This window comes from Catharus ustulatus, chromosome 5, assembly GCF_009819885.2.
Source record: "Catharus ustulatus isolate bCatUst1 chromosome 5, bCatUst1.pri.v2, whole genome shotgun sequence".
Lineage (NCBI taxonomy): Eukaryota > Metazoa > Chordata > Aves > Passeriformes > Turdidae > Catharus > Catharus ustulatus.
The window spans coordinates 15,483,518-15,504,228 of NC_046225.1; the positions used below are offsets into that span (position 1 = coordinate 15,483,518).

The window sequence follows — 20,711 nt, forward strand, 5'->3', positions numbered from 1 at the left end:
CTCAGTGTGGCCAGCTGCCCTGAGTGGAGCCTGCCACAGATTTAAATGAGCTTCCAAGGTGCCAGGAGGGAGTTCTGTCCTGGAGGCTGAGTGATCTGCCTGAGGGCTGGAGGTATGAGAAGGGAACAGCAAAACCAAGAAGGGCTTCTCCCCCTCTAAAGGGAGGTTTTCAAAACAAAAGGTCTGTTTTCAGAGAAGAAGGAACTTGGAGCCCATTTGAAAACCCGATTTTGGGAAGGGTTGTATTGGCTGGTCAGGGGAGTGATTGGAGTTGCTTCTCCTGAACATGGCTCCTATTTTCCTCCACAAATCCAAGCTTAGCTTAGTTTTACATCTTGTCTGAGCTGCAGGAAAACAAGAAGTAATTAAAATGGTAGGAAAAGGCATTTGAAGGGGAACTTGTACTGCTCTGTGGCATTTCTGACAGAGAGAGAAAAGGCAAAAAGGGCATTCAGTCTTCTGCAAAGGTCACAGCCCTCTCCTGAGAGAAGAAACAGTTGAAACAAACTCAACTGTGTTAAGTAGAAAGCTTCCAGCCAGCCCTTTATTTTCTGTGCACCAAAACTTGTTCTCAGGCAGCTGTTACAAATCCAGAGCATCTTTGGCCAACAGAGAGTTGTTGTGGATTGTTGAAGGCTTCCTCCTCGTAGCAGTGTCATTAGTGGAAAGCTTTCCTGGAAGGATGTGCTGAGAGTGGCCAAGGACACAGCAGTGAGGTGCCAGCTCCCTTGAGGCTCACCCAGGGAGCTCCTCCTGGGCAAGGGCAGGAGAGACAGTCTTGAGAACATGCAGGTGGAGATCCTCTTGCATTGGCACACACTCAGTCCGTATGGAGCACAAAATAGCAATTTGTTCTAAAGGTGTTTTACTGTAAATAGTTCACTGTGACTTTTTTCCCCCTAATTAATACTTTCAATTTATTATTTTAGCTTTTATAATTTTATCAGAGAAAAATGTGGTTTTTTTTCCTTTTGCTCCTTTTCCTATATGCAATCCAAACTGAACTTCAGGTTTTTAGTGATAATTCTGTACATTTCTTAGAGTATTTCTAACAGCACATTTCAGTACAACTAAATGACAACTGATATACACTGAAACATGACCACTAAATAAAGTGCTTTTATGGAGAAAGTGAGTTTTATTTTTGTCCCTACCCCAAGCATAGCTTTCTGATGGCAAAGGCAAAACAAAAGGTGAGTATTTATTTACAGTGTAATTAACATTATCACTTCAGGAAGCCAGGGACCATTCAGCCATGCAGATACACTTATTGTAATAGCACTAATTAGCAGGCTCTTTCTAGGAGCAGGATCACATCCATTGCACAGCCCAGAAAGGCATCTGGATTAATTGCCCAACAGCCTGACCTGCTACTATTAAATTTTTAGAAAGGCCATGCTGGCACAATGTGGTTTCCTCCCCCTAGTGCCTGTCTTTTCCTTGTTCTTTACCTATCAGCTTCCCTCAACAGGGACAACTGTAGGTGTAGATCAGAGCTCAGGAAGGCAGCATGCACACATTATATTCTGGCTGGCTGTGAGGGCAAGACACCAGTGCATGAAGTGCCAGCAGCAGGGAATGGGGAAATTTCAGACATGAGTTTCAGACTGCCTCTGACTCCACTACTACCTGTATAACCTACGTGTGGCTCTCACTCCTGCACTGAGCCACAACTGTAATCCTAAAATGGTCAGGGAGGTAGTACAGCTTCCTTGGCAGGACAAGGCTGCTGCCTTAAAGGACTGGGGAAGGTGAAAGCAGGAACACAGTGTTCACAGGTTTAGAAATAAAATAATAAAATTTGCCTTTTAGGTGCTGGGATCACTGGTGCTAAGACAGGAAGGTTAAATGCTGTGATGGAGTGAACACAATGAAAGCAAAATTGTGTTTTTATTTACTACAGCAGGAAAAACTCCATGACTGTCTGATCTACATTGGCATAACTTAGGTAAGGTGGAAAGGTCAAGGGTTTAATTCTCATCAAATGCAGCAGGATGTCTGCCCTCAGGAGCAGTTTGTCAATGTTTGCTCACAGCTGACAGTGCTATGAACGTGTGACTGGGTGATGTTGGCTGGAGGAGGAGCTCCATGGGTCAGTACTGAGATACTTCAGAACGCTGTCAAGCTGATTTTGGGGTTTAGCCAGCTGTGTCCCATAGCCCAGCACCGTGATGCAGTAGTGAAGCGTGTCCAGAATTTAATTTTTAAAGCTGTATTTATATATACTTGACTTCATTCTGGGTAGGCTGGCTGTGGAGCTCTAAGCAGTTTCTGTGGGCAAGTTGTACTGTTCTGTACCTAGAGCTGCTGCACACTCAAAATATACATTGTTATAAAGAGCTTGCCTGCAGCAAGGGCTGGCTGCTTCTGTGGCAGCCCAACCCTACTGTATTATAGCCCAAAGTTGGCATTTTCCTTTGGGAGTGCTAACTGTGAATGTTTTTTACTTAGCCAGAAATCTTATCTGCAGGGAGAAGCTCACACATCCCTCCCCATGGTCCCCAGTGCTCCCTCTGGGACAAGGGGACATAAACCTTGTTTGCAGACTGCTTCTAAAAATGACAGAGCTCACGGTGGGGCATCTCAGCACCAGTGGATGAGTCTGAAGGAAGCATTCCCTTAGCTAACTGCTAGCCAGGAAAGGGGAGGAACAGCAGGACTCATGGGTGCTGCTCCCTGCCCTGTTCCCAGCTCCAGCTGGCAGCAGGCCTCTGTCCTACTGCACAAGGGACCCCACACCATACTCTCCATCCATACCTGCCTGCATGAGGCCCAAGACATAATGTGGATTTGGCTCAAAATTCTGATTATGGACGAAATTACCTAACATTTCACAAGGACAATCAGGTGGAGCACAGTCTTTTGTGCGTGCACCGCTTTCCCTAAGTGGAGGAAGGCAAGAAGAGTTCGGTGAAAGATGAGATGAGGCTGTAATAGGATTTCTCATCGTCCGTCAGTCCTGCGTTGCCTGGTCTGACCACCACAGCCACGTGAGTGTCCGCCTCCTCAGCTGCATTGGCTTCTGAAACAGACACAGGGGGGAGAGAGGAGCTGAGAGCTGCTCACTGACCTCTTCACATCAAGATCCTTAAGGCTCAAGGATGCCCCAAAACACTCGAGTGCTTTTAAAGGCTGAGACTGAGAAAGCAGCATTTGCATGTGGCAGGGCCCTCGAGAGGAGCCAGCTCCTGGCAAACCTGCTGTGGATGGCTGTAGCTGCAGGAATGGATGGGAGCTGGCTGCCTCACCATCCTCTCCCCCCTGCCAAGGTACCTTGCAGGCAGCACACAGCATCAGCTTGATTCCTGCTCCAGCAGCTCAATTCCTGTCATGAGGCTGTGGTCAGCCCTCCCTCCCCCCGTCACTTCTCACAAGCATCTTTTTACTCCCTGAGCACAAAAGGCCACTGGAAGATGATCCAGGGAAAAGGAGGTAACTACAAGCACCCACCAGCTCTGCTGCCAAGGCTGGCAAGGAGGTAAGGGCTTATTCTGGGAGGCTGAGCTGTCTTAGACTGAGACCCAGTGCCATTTCTGCCAGAAAGATATTTCCAGCAAAAGCAAGAATTAAATTAGCTTCTCAAGCCTGGCTGTCTCATGTCTTGGCAACCTGAAGCAATGTTTTCCTGCTGCTGAACACAACCTAACCACAAGTGGCACAAAGAACCAGCCACGTAGCAACACAGCAAACACCATCATTTCCCCTGAGCACTGGCCAAACCACTGACCCTGTTTGTAAATGGGGCATGCTTCAGCTCTGCTTCATCAGTCTTTCCTTCCTGGCTGGTGCAAAGGCAGGTTTTCTACTTGACCTATTTTCCCCCATTGCAGTGCTGCACATGGACATCCCACTGCTGTGTGCAAGCCTGGGTGTGTAAAGCCTGGGATGGCAGCAGCTGGAGGGAAGGTGCTGAAGCATTTCTGGAGTGCTGTGAGAAGTCAGCAGCACACCTCTGAAGAGCACCTGCCTCCCCTGCACAGGTGAGAGCCAGTAGGAGTAGCAGGTCACGTACCTCGAGGGACATCTGTCAGGAAGAGGATGTTGTTGGTGGCACACCCAATACTGGCGGCAATCCTTCTGTAGCTCTCACTTTCTACCTTGGGGCCTATTTTGGTATCAAAGTGGCCATCAAAGAGCTGAAAGAGAGAGAGAAGCACAAGCCATTGCTGAGTGCCACCTGAAGAGCAGGGATAAACCTCGCTCCCTCCCTTTCTGCCACAGTAAGGAGGGCTTGGTGCAGCCATGCTCTCACAATCACCTGCTTGAGCTGAATTCCCATGGATCCAACCCACTGCCCCACCTTCCTATCACAGAATTCATACCCAAGTATTACAGCAAGGGAGGTTGTGAGGGGAGTGCTCTGCAGGGGGAGAAGCTGTAAGGAAGGTGGTAAGGTTATCTACCTCTAGGATATCACCTTCTGTAGAGTATCCAAACAGAAGCTTCTGGGCTTCGACGCTGCCTGAAGAGTAGATATAGACCTTCATCCCTGCTTCCCGCCACTTCCTGATGGCTGGAACAACGTCCTCGAAGATTCTGGAGCAAAACAGGGCAGCAGGTAAGGGCAAACCCAGAGGCACCTGGAGGGACATCATTAGCCAGGCAGTGTGACAAGTAATTTGTCCCATTAGTTTGCAAGGGGACTTCAATCTGCTCAGGGCTCCTGGAACCAGGCAGTCTCTTTCACCAGCAGGTGATGCTGAGCTGGGCAAGGAGATTTTAGACATCTCACTCCTTGAATGCAGCCAAGCAGACAGCTTTCTTCACAGTTTTTGGGTCACTGAGACAATTTAGCTTTGTTTTTAAAAACAAAATCAACAGGATATCTGTCTCTCTTGACTTCTTTTTGGGTTTTGTTACTTTCTCTGGTGGATGTTTACATTTTTCTGTGAGCTCATTTTCTTCTTCCTCCTTCCTCATTTGACAAAACACTTTGTGAATTTATGGGCTTGTTTTACTTAGAGACCTGAAATGCATAGTTTAACCAAGTATCTTTTAAATAAGAAGATCAGGCTTAATTTCAGTTGTCCCTACTTATTATGCACTCCTTTACTGTGGCTGAAACATAAAGAGGAACCTGAAGACAAAAAGAAGTGGAAAGGCAGGAAACTCACAGGTAGAAGACAAAGGAGGAAACAACTGAGAGAATCTCACCCTGCAACCCCGGCTTGTTTATACTCGTTCCAAAATATGAGTGCAATTTGGGGATAAAAAAATGCAAGACTGAGAACTGTAAGAAGCACGAACTTGTGTCTTAGACTCTTGGTTTACCAAGAAGTCTCTCAAATATTGGCTTGTCTGCTCAGCTAGTGATGCTACCTGTCTTTGTAAGTGGTGCTGTTCCCAGGAATAGCTTATACAGCTGTTCTGCTAATAAACTTTTAGGGAAGGTGTCCCCCATACCTGCCCCCCAGGAGGGGGCACACAACTACTCACACAATTACTCACTCTCCTTTGACGTGCCCGGTGGCATAGGCTGCCCTCCACATGTGGCCCTGCAGCTGCTTCAGTGCCGTGGTCTTCCTGTCCAGGGACATCTGCCAGTGCACGTTGTCTACGACGGCCTGGATGACGCGCTCCAGCTCCTCCTCCCCGCTGCCGCTCTCCAAGGGGATTGGCACAGCCCCGTCCAGGTTGGAGTCCTCCTGAGCCTGCAAAGTGGCGTTAGAGCATGCTGTTAACAATGCCAAGCTCGTGGGTTTGATCCCTGCTTGCTGATCCTTGCAGGTCCCCTCCAACTCAGAATATTCTGTGATTCTGTGCGATCATCCATGATAAAAAGAGGGAAGAGGTGGAGCAATTTCAACACCTCTAATGTAGGAAATCAGTCTAACACTTGCACCCCTGTGCAGGACACTGCTTGAACTGCTCTTCACATGAGGAGTTACAACGTTGTCTGAATGCTTTTCTCAATGGAAAATTGAGACTTCAGTTGTGTTTAGAAATACTTGCTTGGATTGTACTTTCCAAACCAAACAATTAGCATTACTGTAGCTATATTGTAAATACTCTAATGAATACTATGCTTGCTTAAGTATTTAATTACTGCAATTAAGGCAAAGAAGCAAATGTATCTGTTGGCTTCAGCCACAAGTCTCAAATTGATGCTGTGTCCTTGTACAGAGGCAGCATCCACTGCCCTGTGTGGAACAAGTGTTCTCCTGTGCTGCTTCCCAAAAGAGGTTTGGATTCAACAAGGGCACAGTGCAGGCAAAAAGCTGGAAAGTCTTGGCTCAATAGCTGCCTAGGGCCTGTGAAGACCAAGGTGAGCTCAGGGAAGCTGCTGCCTGCCAAGCACAACTCCAGGCTTTGGATGGGAGAGAACTCAACCATCAAGGCAACCAGCCTCCATGGATGAGGGCAGAGATAGGGACACCTGGGGTGACCAGGAGAGTCTGAGTGGCCTGAAGCCTCAGGCATGCTATGAAAATGCAGAGACACGAGATAACTCTGTTACTTAACCTGTTTCCTCAGAAGTCCGACATCCCGCTGGCACTCCTCCTCCTCCCAGTGAGCACGCAGGTACTCCTTCACGTTGTCTTTGATGTAAGGGAACAAGGTCTCCTGGTAGAAAAACAGGCTGCTCCTTTAACCTGGCAGAGGTAAGGCTGACTGGCTTTTAAAGCAACCATTCACACATGCTGCCGTGTACAGTTATTTTCCCAAATTTAAGCTTCCCCTACAGCTTCCCCTTCCTGCCAAAGGTGTCTGCCTGGTCACAGGACTGAGCCAGGCTCAGCCAGCATCAGTGCAGGTGGATTTTTTTTACACACATGTTCATGTAGCTGTAAGTTTTAAAGCCTGTGATGGAAAGGTGGGTGCAAACTTTTCCTAGGCTTGCCAAAAAATGTCTCAAATGGCACAGTGACCCCACCTTCCCACTAGCTGAGGCGTAAAAGGCTGACAATGTATGTACTCTGAACAGGTAATTTATGCTATTGTATTTCTGATGGGGCACTTATCCCATTCTGAAAATAAATCTCAACCTCTCACCAAAGCTAGAGGATCTTTTAAAATGAAAAGCTTGGTCCAGTGACACCGAACTCCCCAGGACAGTCTTGCAAATGAAATTAAATGGGGTTTGGGAAAAGTGCCACAGGAAAATTACAAACCTTCACAGAGATCCCAAGGGCAACCAGAAATAATTACAAATTGCTCTCATTAGTGGTGTTTCACGAGTCAGAAGCCACGAGCAGCCACAGTGCATCTCCGGGTGTGAAAAAAGCCTCAGGCCAAAAAGGGCAGGGAAGTCCTTCCTTCGGGTACTGAGCTTTTCTTAATTGGGAAAAAACAAACCTGAACTCACCTCTCCTTAAAAAATGGCCCATTTATTCCTTGCTGTATGTCATCTTTAGCTTGTTACTGAATTAAGAAAGCAGTGTTCCTGAGAGTATGATGTGGTAGCAGAACTGCAGGATTTTCTATTGCTCCAATATAGTGTTTTCCATGGTGCATATTTTAAAAACAATGCAAATTGCCTAAAGAACTACCACAAACTTGTCTAGGGAAATCAAAAGCTTTGTAATGCCCCCGGTAGCTCTTTCATTTCCTGTACTTTCAAACTATCCTTTAAATCATGGAGGAAATTAAAGAGAGTCCACTGGGAAATGCAGGTGACCTTCTGGCTTGGTTTAACCTCCTTTACAACTCAGATGTCAAAAGGACCCAACTGTTTTTCAAAAGCAGTGTTTCACACTCTTGTGCTGGCTAAGAAAAACTTCCAAACAGACTCTGAAAGATCAGTGGATTCTGTAATTTGGGGGATTTTAAAAGGGTAAAAGTCTTGGCAAATGCATCGGTCTAGGAACTAAGAGGGGACACCCATGTGACAGCTGGAGTAGTAGGACAGATGGTTTATGGATGCCAAAAGTGATCCCAGTCAATGATATTCTAAGTTTAATAGGCTGTGAGTCTGTGTGGAAGAAAAACTCCAAATACTCTCTTTTCTGCTACCTTTCCTTAATCCACCCATCAACTGACTAATTATATTTCCTTACTTCACAGATTCAGTAATTCTAGCATTAGAGAAAAGATTAAATAAAATCGTTTAATATTGAAGAATAGCGAATGCTGAATCATCAGTGGACCTTTCAAAGGCAAACAGAGGCTAACTGAAAGACCAAATAACGTATTCAAGCATTTTCGGGATTTCCATCAAACTGAATTTTATTGAGAACCAAAACTCATTTGGCCTCCCTGCAGCAGAAAGACACTGGGTGGAAACCCAAAGTCTCAGGTGCGGGGCATGTTGCAAAAGGGCTTCAAGGTGGACAGAAACAACTTATTTGCTCTCTTAGGTGTTTAGTAAGAAACCTGAGCTATCCAAATGAATTGAAAGATACTGAGGGGAGGGAAGCAGCTGCAATGCCATCTAGGCCTGAAGTTTCTTCAAGAGCAGGGACAGGAGAGATGTAGGTCACGCTGTTCATCTGGTAAACTGTGCTAGCAGAAGCCTCTAGAAAGCCCGGCAGGAGCCTTCACCTGCCATGCGGGTCACAAGGCACCCTTGTAAGCCACAAAGACCTACCCAGAGCTGTAAGGTCTCGAGGAGAAATCCTGGTTCATCAAGGGCTGTTCCAGCAAGCCGCTCCCCGCCGCCAGCCAAAGCCTCCCGGAGAGGAGGGACCCGCCGCTACCACCATTTGCGCCTCTGCGCCTCGCAGCCCTCCCAGCCCCTCGGTTCTGCACCAGCCCAGCATTTCCAGCACCCAAAGCTTTTTCCTGGGCTAGGGAAGCCGCTCGGTGCGCGCCCTGCCCTGGACACGCTCCACGGCACACGGGGGCAGGGCTGTGCCAGCCTCCCCAAGGGACACGGCAGCGGTAACTGGGAATTACCGATCCCTGCAAATCGCTAATCGCTGACACTAAGGCCAAAAGCATCGTTCCTTAAAGAGATCGCGCTTGAGGAGCTCTGCAGACCCGGGCGCGGTGCTGCAGCTCCGGCCATCAAAGAACAGCGATGCTCGAGGGCTTTTCCCGGTTCGGCTGCGAGCACTCCAGTTGCCCTAAACCCGTGAAAAAAAATCCCTGACCTGCCCGAATCTCAGCGGTAGTGAGCCGCTCCCCAGCCCACCCAAGGGGCGGCAAGACAAGGCGTGAGCATTACTCGGAAAAACGCAGCAAATGGGTCACGGCTTTCGGTCCCGGCGGCACCTCGGCGTGCCCCGAGGCGAGCTGCCAGCGCCGGGGAGGTCACGGTGCGAACGGCGATGCTACGGGAGCGCCCCGCCACGCCAGGGCTGGGGGGCACGACAGGAGCCGCGATGCCACCGGAGCCGTCCGGGTCTCACCTGCACGAAGGCGATGGGGGTGGTGGTGCCCTCGATGTCCAGCAGGATAGCGCGCACCTCCGCCGGCACCGGCAGCACGCCCATGGCGGCGGCGGCACGTGGGGCGCACCGGGGACGCGCGGCAGCGGCGGGGAGCGCCGCGCCGGCTGTGCCCGCCCACGGAGCGCCCGCCTCGCCCCGCCCCGCCGCCGGAACGGGGTTTCTGGGTGACGCGTTACCACCCACCGCCGGCCGGCCCGCTCAGCCCCGGCGCCCGCCTGTCCCGGTACTCGGTGCGGCGGTGGCCGTGCCCGCCCGGAGCAGCGGCACCGGCCCGGCCCGGCCCAGCCCGCGCGATGGCGGCCGCAGGGCGGCTGCTGCAGCCCCGCCGCGAGCCGCCGGGGGCGCTGCGGCGCCGGGCGGGAGGGCGGCGCTGATTGGCTGCCGGCGCGGGTATATAAAGGAGGCGCAGGCGGTGCCCGGATCTCTTCCGCCGCCATTTTCTGCCGGGCGCAGGTCTCCGCTGTCTCCGCCGCTCGCACGAGCACCCCCGCCGCCCTCACCCTGCCATGGAGGACGCCACCGAGATGAGCGGCGGCCAGGAGGAGTTCGCCGAGGGCTCCAAGATCAACGCGAGCAAGAACCAGCAGGACGACGGGTAGGGCCGGGGATGTGGCGGGGGGGAGGTGTGGGGGAGCCGCGCGGCCGTTTCCGCCCCCCGCCCCGCGGCTCGGGGGGGCGGCTCGGTGGCTGGCGGGAGCGCGGCCTCCCCTTCCCGCACCGCGGCCGCGCCCGCCTTTGTGTCCCGGGCGGGTGACCCAGTTTCCGCGGGGCGGGGACACGGACGGGGGGGCGATCGGGGCCGTGACGTCACCGGCGGCCTGTGGGGGGCAGGGGGGGCTCCCCGTCGCTCCCTCACCCCTATCCGTGTTTCCTGCTCTCCAGGAAAATGTTCATCGGAGGCCTCAGCTGGGACACCAGCAAGAAGGACCTGACGGAGTATCTCTCGCGGTTTGGCGAGGTTGTGGATTGCACAATCAAAACAGACCCGGTCACTGGAAGGTCGAGGGGGTTTGGGTTCGTGCTTTTCAAGGATGCTGCCAGCGTGGAGAAGGTGGGTGCTCTTCCTGCGGGCCGATGGCATGAAGCCAGCTTGTGTAGCTGTAGCCATCTGAGATTTTGTTCCTTTGTCTGCTTTTCAGGTGTTGGAACTGAAGGAACACAAACTGGATGGGAAGTTAATAGATCCTAAAAGGGCAAAGGCGCTGAAAGGGAAGGAGCCACCCAAAAAAGTTTTTGTTGGTGGGCTGAGTCCAGATACATCTGAAGAACAGATTAAGGAGTACTTCGGTGCTTTTGGCGAGGTATAGTCTGTTGGCATATAAGAACCCCTCTGGTTATCAAGTGTAGTCTTGCCTCCCTCGTAAGAAAGAATTTGTGAGAAGGGAGTTGGCCAAAACTAGAAGTAAAATTTAATCTGTATGCTAATGATTTCATAAAATTGTAATGGTCTGATTTATAGCTGCCAGAAGTAGTCAGTGTAGATTCTGCACTGCCAGATGGTTCTGGTGGCATAAAAAGTTGCTCACAGATTTCACGCATTGTTTATATTAATTTTGATTTCAGATTGAAAACATTGAACTTCCCATGGACACAAAGACGAATGAAAGGAGAGGTTTCTGTTTTATCACATACACAGATGAAGAGCCAGTAAAGAAGTTACTAGAGAGCAGATACCACCAGATTGGTTCAGGCAAGGTGGGAAAACTCTTGTTCTTAGCGTGTGAAATCTATCTCTGTAGGCTTCTCTGAAAGCAGCTCACAAAATGCTCTTGGAATTCTTGATAAATTAAAGGATTTCTGTCCTTACAGTGTGAGATCAAAGTAGCACAGCCCAAAGAGGTGTACAGGCAGCAGCAGCAGCAGCAAAAAGGAGGGAAAAGCAACTCTTCTGGTGGACGTGGAGGCGGAAGGGGGCGTGGACGGGGTGAGTGTTTTCAGTGGTTCTGTTAATGTACGTACTTACCTAACACTCAAGTGTTTGTAGATATTCCAGGTGCAGATCTCATGTTTAAATCAAAGGTGTAAAGTAGCCTTTTAGTGAGTGGTGTTTTGGTGGTTGTGGTTGCTTGTTGAAGATGAGGAATCCCCTCTTGCTCTGCTTGCAGTCAAGTGGTGAAGGGGCAGGATGGATGTGGGTGCTTTTGCACAACCTTAGTGGACAGTGTAGCCAGCGCAGTTACACTTTCACTTGAAAGGGATACACTGATTTGGCCGTGGAAGAAGCCGGCAGCTGTTTGCTAAGGACTAGCGTGGTCACTGCTGTTCCTTAAATGGATCAGAAGGAATCAGTTGTTGTGTTACAGGCTAATGTATCTCAATGTTTAAAGGCCAAGCAGTCACAACTCGCACCTTGCAGTGAGGCTTGCCCTGTGCTGTCTCTTGGTGCTCAAGCAATTACTGATTACTCTCGTATCCAAAAAGTTAGATGAAGGGGCACAGGAGAGGAGTGAAATAAGTTTTGAAACTTACACTTGTTGTACTTGGTTTCAGGTCAGGGACAAAACTGGAACCAAGGATTTAACAACTATTATGATCAAGGCTATGGGAATTACAATAGCGCTTACAGTGATCAGAGCTACAGCGGCTATGGAGGCTACGACTACTCTGGCTACAACTATCCCAACTATGGATATGGGCCAGGATACACAGATTACAGTGGTAAGTGGTTTTGCCCTCATTCCCGATAACAAGAGTGCGCATCCCCTCTCTGGAGCACTGCTCTTACTCGGCCCATGGCTCTAAAGATGAGATCTCTTGCTGTGCTGCTGTGTGTGAAGTCTCCTTCTGAGGCTGGGTGTTAACACTTGTGGGTTCTGTTTTTTCCCCACATTACCTCCAGGCCAACAAAGCACGTATGGGAAGGCGTCCCGTGGCGGCGGCAACCACCAAAACAACTACCAGCCGTACTAAAGCAGTACCTAGTACCTGACAAACAGGTGTGTACATGAGCGCGAGCTCCACTCCCACTACCTCTAATCTAATTTAAAGATCAATAGACAAACGAAGAGTAAAAACTTGCCTAGCATGACTTTTCCTTTAATTAAGCTTTTGTTAACTTTAAAAATACTTTTTTTTTTAAAACCAGCTTTGCCTACGTGTCTATAGATCTTTAACTTTGTAAAAATGTGACTTTATCTTCTTTAGTACTTCAGAAAAACATAAGAGTTTTTCTGGTTTGCGTTGTGTACCAGGTGGTCTAGAGGAATAATTAAACTTATTAGAAGTATTAACAGGTAAAGTACTGAAATGGGTACAACTTAAGGAAAACAAGAATGTTGTCTTCTAACTCTGACATTATACCTTGTTTGTACCCGCCAGCGGGAACTTCATTGCAGGCCGTGTGTCACCCTGACCACGTCTATCTCTGGGGTCGCACGTTGCAGGCAGAGCGCAAGGCATACACCAGAAAACGCTGTCCTGTGGTATGGTCTCTTCCAACTTCATGTACCAGCGTAAAGATTAAAGTGGAAAACTTCAGACTTTGGCTTCTTTTTTTAATCTTTTTTGGAGATTAAGTGTCTTTAACTTAAATGGTTTTTTACAGGAGTTAAAGTACATAAATGCCTTTACAGCTTAATCATTTGGTCTTCTGTTTAGTGTTGTATTTCAATTGTGGAACCTCATTTTAAATGTGCATTCTTTAAGATTTTAATGCTTGCTTTTTTCTTTTTATAGCTAATAGTGAAATCTGCAAACCAAAACGAACTTTTAAATCTGGATAAACATTAAAGATCATATGCATATGGACTGTCTTAACTAAAGTGACCTGACTTGTGTTGCACATAAGTCGTTAAGTTGTATAAATAAGTAATCAGAAAGCCTTTTGGCAAGTGTTTCTAGTGGAAAAGAAAGTGATCCAGAGCCTGCTTACTTGTCTAAATTGAATGGTTGTTGTTCTGGTGCAGCCTCCTGGACAGGCTGAATGGCAATATTTGGGAAAATAAATTACTGATGGGCAACTTAACAAACCTCTTGTGTTACCTTAACAAATATGCATATGATCTTTAACAGTGAAGAAAGGAATATATAGAAGACTTAAAGCAGTTCATGAAAATGGACCTTTTAACAATCCTGTAGTAACTGTCACAGATCTGACATGCATTTTGTCTTGATTTTTTAGGTAGAGATACTGCAACAAAAAGCCATCTTGCAGCGCATCGTGAGTGAATGGAGGGTGGCCTTCGAGAGAGGAGATGACTATTTTGTAAAAGACTTTTAGTGTATGACACAACTGTGTCCAACTGTACATAGCGGCCGACTAGTTTTCTTTTATGGTTTTTACTTTCTTTTTGCCATTCATGTTATGACACAATGTGGACTTGTGTTTATACAAACTTTATTTGTATAATTTCATGTTAAAAGATTCTCTAATAAATGCTTACTTAAGTGAGTGTGTAGCTGTCACCTTAAAATGGCATAAGTATAGTTTTACTTGGATGGAAAGGCAGTTACCTCTCTGGAGCTCAGGGTTACTGTGAGAGCAGATCCATACACCCCATTCTTACTCCAGATCTGTCCTGAGAGCACCAGAGTGCTTGGAAATTAGCATCACTGTGGAAGATGGCAGAGTCCTGTCCTGCCCTCTGCAGCAACAAGGAGAGTGTGGTCTGTGACACAATGCTGCTGTTTTTGTACATCTCGGGAGGGATCTAGAGCTATAGCAGCACATTTTTAATGCTGATAGTACTGCTTGAGGAGTTGGAGCTTTCCAAGGTTTTTCAAACATCAAGGATTCTCAAACCTGGCTTATTTACTTTCCTACACCACTTAGTTCTATTCCAGTTCCAAGCAGGAGATTACAAGTTCTTGAACTTTGAGGTCAGCAACTATTTTCTGTACAACTTGATACAAGTTATATGCTGTACTGTACTCTTCTCACCTGGATCAGAAAACAGATTTCCCATCCAGTGCACACTAACAAGCAACAACTTAAAAGCCTGAATCCCAGATTGCTGGAGCAAGAACACTGAATTAACCAGGAGAGGGACGGGTAAAGGAGCATCAAAATAATAAACCTTGCTTGTTAAAGCTCACTGATGTCACTGGCTTCAAACTAAAGAATTAGCATGAAGCCACAGCAGTGTCACTTCATCTGCAGTTGTGGGTGCAGCTGGATCCAGCACTGTCCTCCACAGCAACTGAGGAGTTGAGGGAGACTTGTGCCACAAGGACGTGGCTTCATTGCTACAGTGGGTTGTTAATACACACAAAAAAAGCCTCTCTGTGATCCTCGTGCTCTACCTGGCCCTAGTGAAGTGCAGCTGGAATACTGTGTCCAGGTCTGGGCTCCTCAGCACAAGAAAGGCCGGGGGCGGGCAGAGGGTGCAGTGAAGGGCCACAAAGATGATGAGGGGGCTGGAGCATCTCTCTTGGGAGGAGAGACTGCAGGAGTTGGGCCTGTTCAGTCTGGAGAAGACGAGGACAATTCACATAAATACCTTAAAGGCAAGAGTCAAGAGGAAGGTGCCAGACATTTTTCAGTGCTGCCCACTGACAGGACAAGGACCACAAACCAAAACACAACAAGTTCCACTTCACCATGAGGAAGGACTTCTTAAGCGGAGGGTGGCAGAGCACTGGAGCAGTTTCCCAGAGAGGTTGAGAGACCCTCTCTGGAGCCATTCCAAAGCCACCCCGACCTGTTCCCGCGTCACCCGCTCCAGGTGGCCCTGCCTTGGGCGGGGGTCGGACTGGACGATGCCCAGAGGCCCAGCCCGGCCCCACCGATTCCGTGACGGTGCCCCCGGGCCGCGCCGGAGCTCCCCCCGCGCTCCCGCACGGCTCCCCGGGGGCGGTGTCACGTGTCCCGCCCGCCGCGCTCCTTCCGGCCGCCATTTTAGGTTGGGTCGGTGGCGGCGCCATTAAAAACAGGGAGCAAGAGGAGGAGGGATCGGCGGGATCGGCGCGCTCGGCCGGGGCCGCCAGCGGGGCCGGGGCCTCGGCAGGGAGGCGGCGGCACCGGGGGTGGCCGGTGCGGGGCGGCGGCGCCATGTCGGATCAGCAGTTCGCTCTGGACTCGGCGGCGGTGGCGGCTGGCGCCGGGGATAGCGCGGCGGAGCCGGCGGAGCAGCCTGAGGGGCAGGCGGGGGCGGGGAGCACCGATGGGGGAGGCGGCGGCGGCGGCGGGATCGAGTCGGAGGGAGCCAAGATCGACGCCAGCAAGAACGAGGAGGACGAGGGGTGAGCGGCGGGGGTGGGTTGTGTGTCCCGGGCGGGGCCCGGCGCCCCCGGCCCCCTTCGCCGCCCTGTTTGTTTACTTGGCGCCTCGGCGACGTCACGGGCCGGGCCGAGTGGCGGGGGCGGTGTCTGGTCCCGCTCTGTATAAACGGGGGGGATGTCCCTCGAACTACAGACCCTTTTTAGTTATTTTTCTTGTTAACGATGCTTTTCTCTATGAGTTGAAGTGCGGTGCGTGCGTGCAGACCGTAGCTCGGTGTAGCCGAGTGCTCTGGTTGCAGTCGCAGCGTTGCCCTGTGCTGCAAACATTACAGTGTGTCAGCTAAGTGCCGGAGGCGTCAGGCGCCGGGACTTCTTCCCGGCTTAAAACATGTCTCTGCTGCTCACGGAACTTGCTGTCGGGAGGATTATGTTAGGTGTTGTCCGAACTTGAGAAGTAAGAGTCGAAAAGGCAGGAAGCTAAGTCGGGGGAGGTTCAGGCTATGCAGCAGGAAAAGGTTTTTCACCTAGAGGGTGGTTGGGCACTCGAACAGGCTCTACAGGGAAGTGGTTACAGCACCAAGTCTGACAGAGTTCAGGAAGCACTTGGAAAATGTTCTTAGGCACATGGTGTGAATCTTGGGGTGTTCTGTGCAGGGCTGGGAGTTGTATTTGATGATTCTAATAGGTCCCTTCCAACTCAGCGTGTTGTTTTACTCAGTTTATGGAGAGTAAAGGCAGCTTTTTATCTTCGTAGGGTGTTTGCCTGGGGCAGTGTCCCTTTTGTATTGCCGGTGAAATTTGTGTGTAATAAATCCAGTGACAGGACAGGCTGATGTGCTCTGCTGTCTCCTGTCGGGCTCGTGAGAAACTCGAGCTGCAGGTCTGGTTTTGGTCAAGGCAGAAAATAACCTGGATAAAGGAGCACTAACCACTGTGTCCTGCAGATACCTACTGCAAAACCTTCCTGTCTTCCTGCTTCTGTGATAGCCTGGGATGTTGCTGAGAGAAATGTTAATAATCTGGGATAATGCAGAGATAGAGAACAGGAACCCTTTTTTAGGTATTTTGCTGGGATTAGCAAAAACTAAAAGGTTTTTGTTGCTTCTGTTCTTAACAGCTTCAGATGCCTTTGGAGTTTGCGTGTTTGTTTTACTTATCACCCTTGAATACGCCAATGAAAGGGTTTTTATGGGCAAACTCAGGTGCTTTTAAGGTAACAGAGCCTAGAAGAGGTTGTCTCTAAGTGGTGCAGTGACATTGGGCGGCAATTACATGTATCACACGTTGATTTGTAGTCTAATTCAGTCTTTTTGACCTGTCAGTTCTTAATCCTGTACAGGAAACAGTGTTTTAACAACACTTCTGGTGGTGAAAGGGGAAAAGCATATCTGTGATACCTTGTTTAGCTAATTCTGATGTTTGAAAGCTTTCCCAGTGCACTTCTGGTAAGTCATTTTGCAAAGCTGTGTGTGCTGATGTGACTTAGACCAACCAGACTGTGGGCTAGGAAATGTATTTATTTTACAAGCTTTTGGCAGTGCTGTGATTGCTCCTGCATTGTTGTGCTCATGTTTGTGGCGTGGCCTTGACCTGAGCTCGGTTTTGCCTTGCAGCAGTGGTTTATGTAGGGGCAGACTGAAGCAGCTGTGGTTTGGTGCTCTGTGACTGGGCTCAAAGGTGCAGTTACTGTGTGGAGAGGTGAAAAACCTTCAGAGGCTGTTGGGTTCAAGCTGATGTTCTTGGTGTGTCTGTCCCTAGGGATACAAGGCAGCGTCGGTATCTTGAGACAGGTGGTTTGTGTAGCCAGTGTCAATTCAGTAGTAACTGCTAGAGCATTACTACCCGCCGTGTGTCAGAAACACGATGCTGCATCCTCTGTGTCTTCTGTTTGGCTGCTTGAAAAACCCTCCACAGAACAGCAGACAAGCTAAGGGCCCTAATGCTGGGTGAACAAAGAGCAGAAAGCTCCTTTGATTTACTGTGTGTACTGGTGTGAGGCTGCTGGTTTACCAGGGTGGACATGAAGACAGTGAGGAGTCACAGCTGATAGAAAGGGCTGTTGGTTCTTTGTTGAAGAGAGATCTTAAAGGGATGGGGAATTGGTGCTCCTTCGTTATGGTTTTGGAGACCTGCTCTAGAAACATCTGAAGCTCCTGAAGCCCTCATCTCTATGTTTGTTTGTCAGAAATGGAATGCTCTTGTTAATTCTGTGAGATCAAAGGTAATTCAGCAGAGGTAGTTGACAGGAGCAGCTTTTGATTCGAGAGAGTTTGAGTTGTGGAGGTGCAATGCTCTTTTACATGATTGGCAGGAATATTTGTGTGTGGGAAGTGGAAGGGTTGGAAACATGATACAGTGGTTTTTCAGGTTTTCTGCGCCTGATGGTGAAATAGGTTGGGTCAGTGAAAATGGGCAGAGCTTTGTTGAAAGCTCTTTTATAGATCATAATGGATCATATTTTTTGGTTAGAACTCACAGTAAAATCTCCTTTATCAGTATTAGAAGAGATCATCTCAAATAAAATCCTCTTTTGAATGGGTTCCTAAGCCCTATGCCTAATAACCTGGAATATTTCATTTATGCATATACTGGCTTGATTATTAATCTTTTAAATTTTTTTTCATGTTTTACTAACATGGTGGTAATAGTTTTGATTTGATTGTAAGCTTCTAATGTGCTTTTGAAAATGAATTAAGGGCTGTACACATCTGCCCAACAGCACTGGTGCTGTAGAAATATTGGGAAGACATTCTCTTGAGGATACATAAAGTTTTTGTGAGGAAAGAACTTCTGACCATCCAATACTTTGCTTTTTCTAACTGCTTTCTGGGGAAGGAAACTTGGCTAAACTTTATTTATTTTAGTTTATTAATTTGTGAATGTGTCTAGTCCAGACTGGTAGATAAATGCTTCTGTTTTAACCACACTTCCTTAAAAGTCTAATCTGCCTGTGTATTTCATGAGCAGTTGTGTGGAGGCTCCACAGATAACTGAATGGAATTAAACCTGTGGTGGAGATGTAGTGTAGAAGTAGTGAAATATCTTTTTGTCACTACTAGTGGTTTCTTGGGACAGCAGAGTAAGCAGCTGCTGGAGAAGAGAGTGAAAAATGTTTGTGTATGTGGAAGTCTTTATCAGTCTTGGCCAGAATCATTTAAGCAAGCTGTCAAAAAAGTGCAGGCCTGTGTGTGTAGTGACATGACTGATAAAATCCTGCCAGCTCCATGCGTTAGGTAACTGAGCTCATACAGCTTGGCAGTACAGGATTTTGGGTAACACACATTTACAGATTGACCAACTTGTCTTAACAGGAAAATGTTCATTGGTGGCCTTAGCTGGGACACAACGAAGAAGGATCTGAAGGACTACTTCTCTAAGTTTGGTGAAGTTGTAGACTGCACTCTGAAGTTGGACCCCATCACTGGGAGATCGAGAGGCTTTGGCTTTGTGCTCTTCAAAGAGTCAGAGAGTGTGGATAAGGTAGGATTAATGTAATGAAACATGTTCAGATTCTGGTATCAGAGATAAAGCACTCGCTAGGGTGACTGTAGGTGTTGTTTGTACCTCTTCTGGTAAAGATGATTCAGGGGTGCAGCGTGTTTAATGTGCTTGTTGAAAATGCTTTCTTTTATAAACCGTCTTTCTCATGATGCTGTGTCCAGGACCAGCAGTGATTCCTGAGGTATGGATTTGGGCACTTACAGGTTCTGCAAGCCATTGGACTTGGGCACTTGAAAAATACAGTGTATAAATGTCTGCTGCCTGCTGCTGTGAATGCTCTGCAGCATTTGCAGAGAGCTTCTAGTCTTTGCATTCCAGAGCTGTAACGTGAGCCCCTAGAGTAGAGCCAATAGCTTTGATACATTTGGGCTCTATCCAAGCAAAAATTTGCTGTTAACTTTTCTAAAATGCTGTGGATACAGCACATAGAAAAGTTTTCACCTTCATAATCTTTGATAGCTAAAGTGTAGATTTTTTACTTCACAAGGTTTGAGGATGAGAAGAGTCCCTTTTGAGAAATGTTACACCCTTGCTTCTGCTGGGTAGTGGGTGGTTCCAGTTGTCAGAACTATCTGTGTCAGTGGATAGTGATGAAAAAAATCACAGAAGTCTTTGTGCAGCAAATTATTGGTGTGATCCAAGTATTTAAATTGAAGCAATTTTGCCTTACTCAAAACATCAGTGAAACATTTAGCTTTACCTGTTTAAGATTGTGTTTTAATTTTCCTCAGGTCATGGACCAGAAAGAACACAAGCTGAATGGAAAAGTCATTGATCCAAAAAGAGCTAAAGCCATGAAAACAAAAGAACCTGTGAAAAAGATTTTTGTTGGGGGCTTATCTCCAGACACACCTGAGGAGAAAATACGGGAATATTTTGGAGGTTTTGGTGAGGTATGTGGTGAAACAAACTGCTTTTACTTGTGCAACTTGTTCTGTCTTCACAAATTTATTAATGAAAAGCATCCCTCATGTGCAACCTGCATGGATGATAATGTAAGATTAATGGCCAGTGTAGTTCCATGTGTGTTAGTGGTCAGAATTCTAATGTTTGCATTACAGGCTCTGAGTTGCATAGCCTGGTTTGATGGAAGGGGGAGCTGAGATAAGTCAGAGGGGGAGGCAGTGTTTTGAGCAGGATGCTTTGGTCAGTTGAATGAGATGCTCTTCAGCCACCCCAGATCATCTCCTATAGCACAGATTGAGACAGTTTTGCCTAAATTCTGTGCAATTGTAATTTGTGTCACTCTGTCCCCAGTTCTTGGTGGTGTAGTTGAGGCAAGTATCACTGAAGTTCTTAAAAGCTGGTCTTGTATGAACTTGCTACAGCTGCTGTTCCCCTGTTGGTTATCAAATGGTGCCAGCTTCAGGTCATAGCTCTGTTCAGGGAATTTGGTTGTTAAATATGTGCCCTCTTACAAACTTAGAGTTCACTCTGGACTAAAGACTTTAACTGCTGTTTGCCTAGGAAGTCTCCTGTGCCAAAGGTACAGAGAACTTGGGCTCTGTATTTGTAGTCAGGTCACATTGTCATATTCAGGTTAACAGGTGTGATGTGTTAGAACGATTTTGCAGGGACACAAATGGCAGGATGAAAGGTAAAATTACTGTCTTCCACCAGGTTGAATCCATAGAGCTCCCCATGGACAACAAAACTAACAAGAGGCGTGGATTTTGCTTCATTACTTTCAAGGAGGAGGAACCAGTGAAGAAAATAATG

General features: G+C 48.0%; 3 protein-coding genes across 9 annotated transcripts in view; 2 read left to right on the forward strand and 1 right to left on the reverse strand.

The window, feature by feature from the left end:
* Window positions 1-1,110: 1,110 nt before the first annotated feature.
* On the reverse strand, window positions 1,111-9,414 carry ENOPH1 (enolase-phosphatase 1). The gene is made up of 6 exons (XM_033061212.2): window positions 9,291-9,414; window positions 6,463-6,564; window positions 5,449-5,651; window positions 4,404-4,536; window positions 4,013-4,136; window positions 1,111-3,022 (listed from the first exon to the last, which is right to left on the reverse strand). The coding sequence occupies exons 1-6, from the start codon at window positions 9,372-9,374 to the stop codon at window positions 2,883-2,885; spliced, it is 786 nt and encodes a 261-aa protein (XP_032917103.1). The 5' UTR covers window positions 9,375-9,414; the 3' UTR covers window positions 1,111-2,882.
* A 330-nt stretch (window positions 9,415-9,744) lies between these two features.
* Window positions 9,745-13,723, forward strand: HNRNPDL (heterogeneous nuclear ribonucleoprotein D like). 5 transcript variants are annotated; one of them, XR_004418053.1, is made up of 9 exons: window positions 9,745-9,927; window positions 10,215-10,383; window positions 10,472-10,633; window positions 10,896-11,027; window positions 11,142-11,256; window positions 11,823-11,990; window positions 12,172-12,268; window positions 12,651-12,754; window positions 13,453-13,723. XR_004418053.1 is itself a non-coding variant. In XM_033061210.1 (8 exons), exons 1-7 carry the CDS (start codon window positions 9,839-9,841, stop codon window positions 12,240-12,242), a joined length of 906 nt encoding a protein of 301 aa, XP_032917101.1. In that variant the 5' UTR covers window positions 9,745-9,838; the 3' UTR covers window positions 12,243-12,268; window positions 12,651-13,723. The 5 variants fall into 5 exon arrangements, 3 of the variants coding, with proteins under 3 accessions (XP_032917101.1, XP_032917102.1, XP_032917100.1); XR_004418052.1 differs by having other exon boundaries at window positions 12,172-12,754; XM_033061210.1 differs by having other exon boundaries at window positions 12,651-13,723.
* Window positions 13,724-15,229: 1,506 nt separating this feature from the next.
* The window catches only part of HNRNPD (heterogeneous nuclear ribonucleoprotein D), a 9,227-nt gene continuing 3,745 nt past the window's right edge, over window positions 15,230-20,711 (forward strand). For all 3 annotated transcript variants that reach the window (XM_033060653.2, XM_033060654.2, XM_033060655.2), the window contains exons 1-4: window positions 15,230-15,512; window positions 18,803-18,971; window positions 19,724-19,885; window positions 20,613-20,711. The exon at window positions 20,613-20,711 is cut by the window's right edge and continues 33 nt beyond it. In XM_033060653.2, the coding sequence (XP_032916544.1) occupies window positions 15,322-15,512; window positions 18,803-18,971; window positions 19,724-19,885; window positions 20,613-20,711 (621 nt within the window). In that variant the 5' untranslated portion in view covers window positions 15,230-15,321. The remainder of the gene's footprint in view (window positions 15,513-18,802; window positions 18,972-19,723; window positions 19,886-20,612) is intronic.

Excerpts from the sequence above, each read along its gene's own strand:
- ENOPH1 (XM_033061212.2), bottom strand. The coding sequence starts at position 9,374 with ATGGGCGTGCTGCCGGTGCCGGCGGAGGTGCGCGCTATCCTGCTGGAC. Across the intron at positions 4,537-5,448 it reads ACCGGGCACGTCAAAGGAGA|AATCTTCGAGGACGTTGTTC; the intron begins GTGAGTAATTGT and ends GTTTTGCTCCAG. Across the intron at positions 4,137-4,403 it reads CAGAAGGTGATATCCTAGAG|CTCTTTGATGGCCACTTTGA; the intron begins GTAGATAACCTT and ends TCTCTCTTTCAG.
- HNRNPDL (XM_033061209.1), top strand. The coding sequence starts at position 9,839 with ATGGAGGACGCCACCGAGATGAGCGGCGGCCAGGAGGAGTTCGCCGAG. Across the intron at positions 9,928-10,214 it reads AAGAACCAGCAGGACGACGG|GAAAATGTTCATCGGAGGCC; the intron begins GTAGGGCCGGGG and ends CCTGCTCTCCAG. Across the intron at positions 11,257-11,822 it reads CGGAAGGGGGCGTGGACGGG|GTCAGGGACAAAACTGGAAC; the intron begins GTGAGTGTTTTC and ends ACTTGGTTTCAG.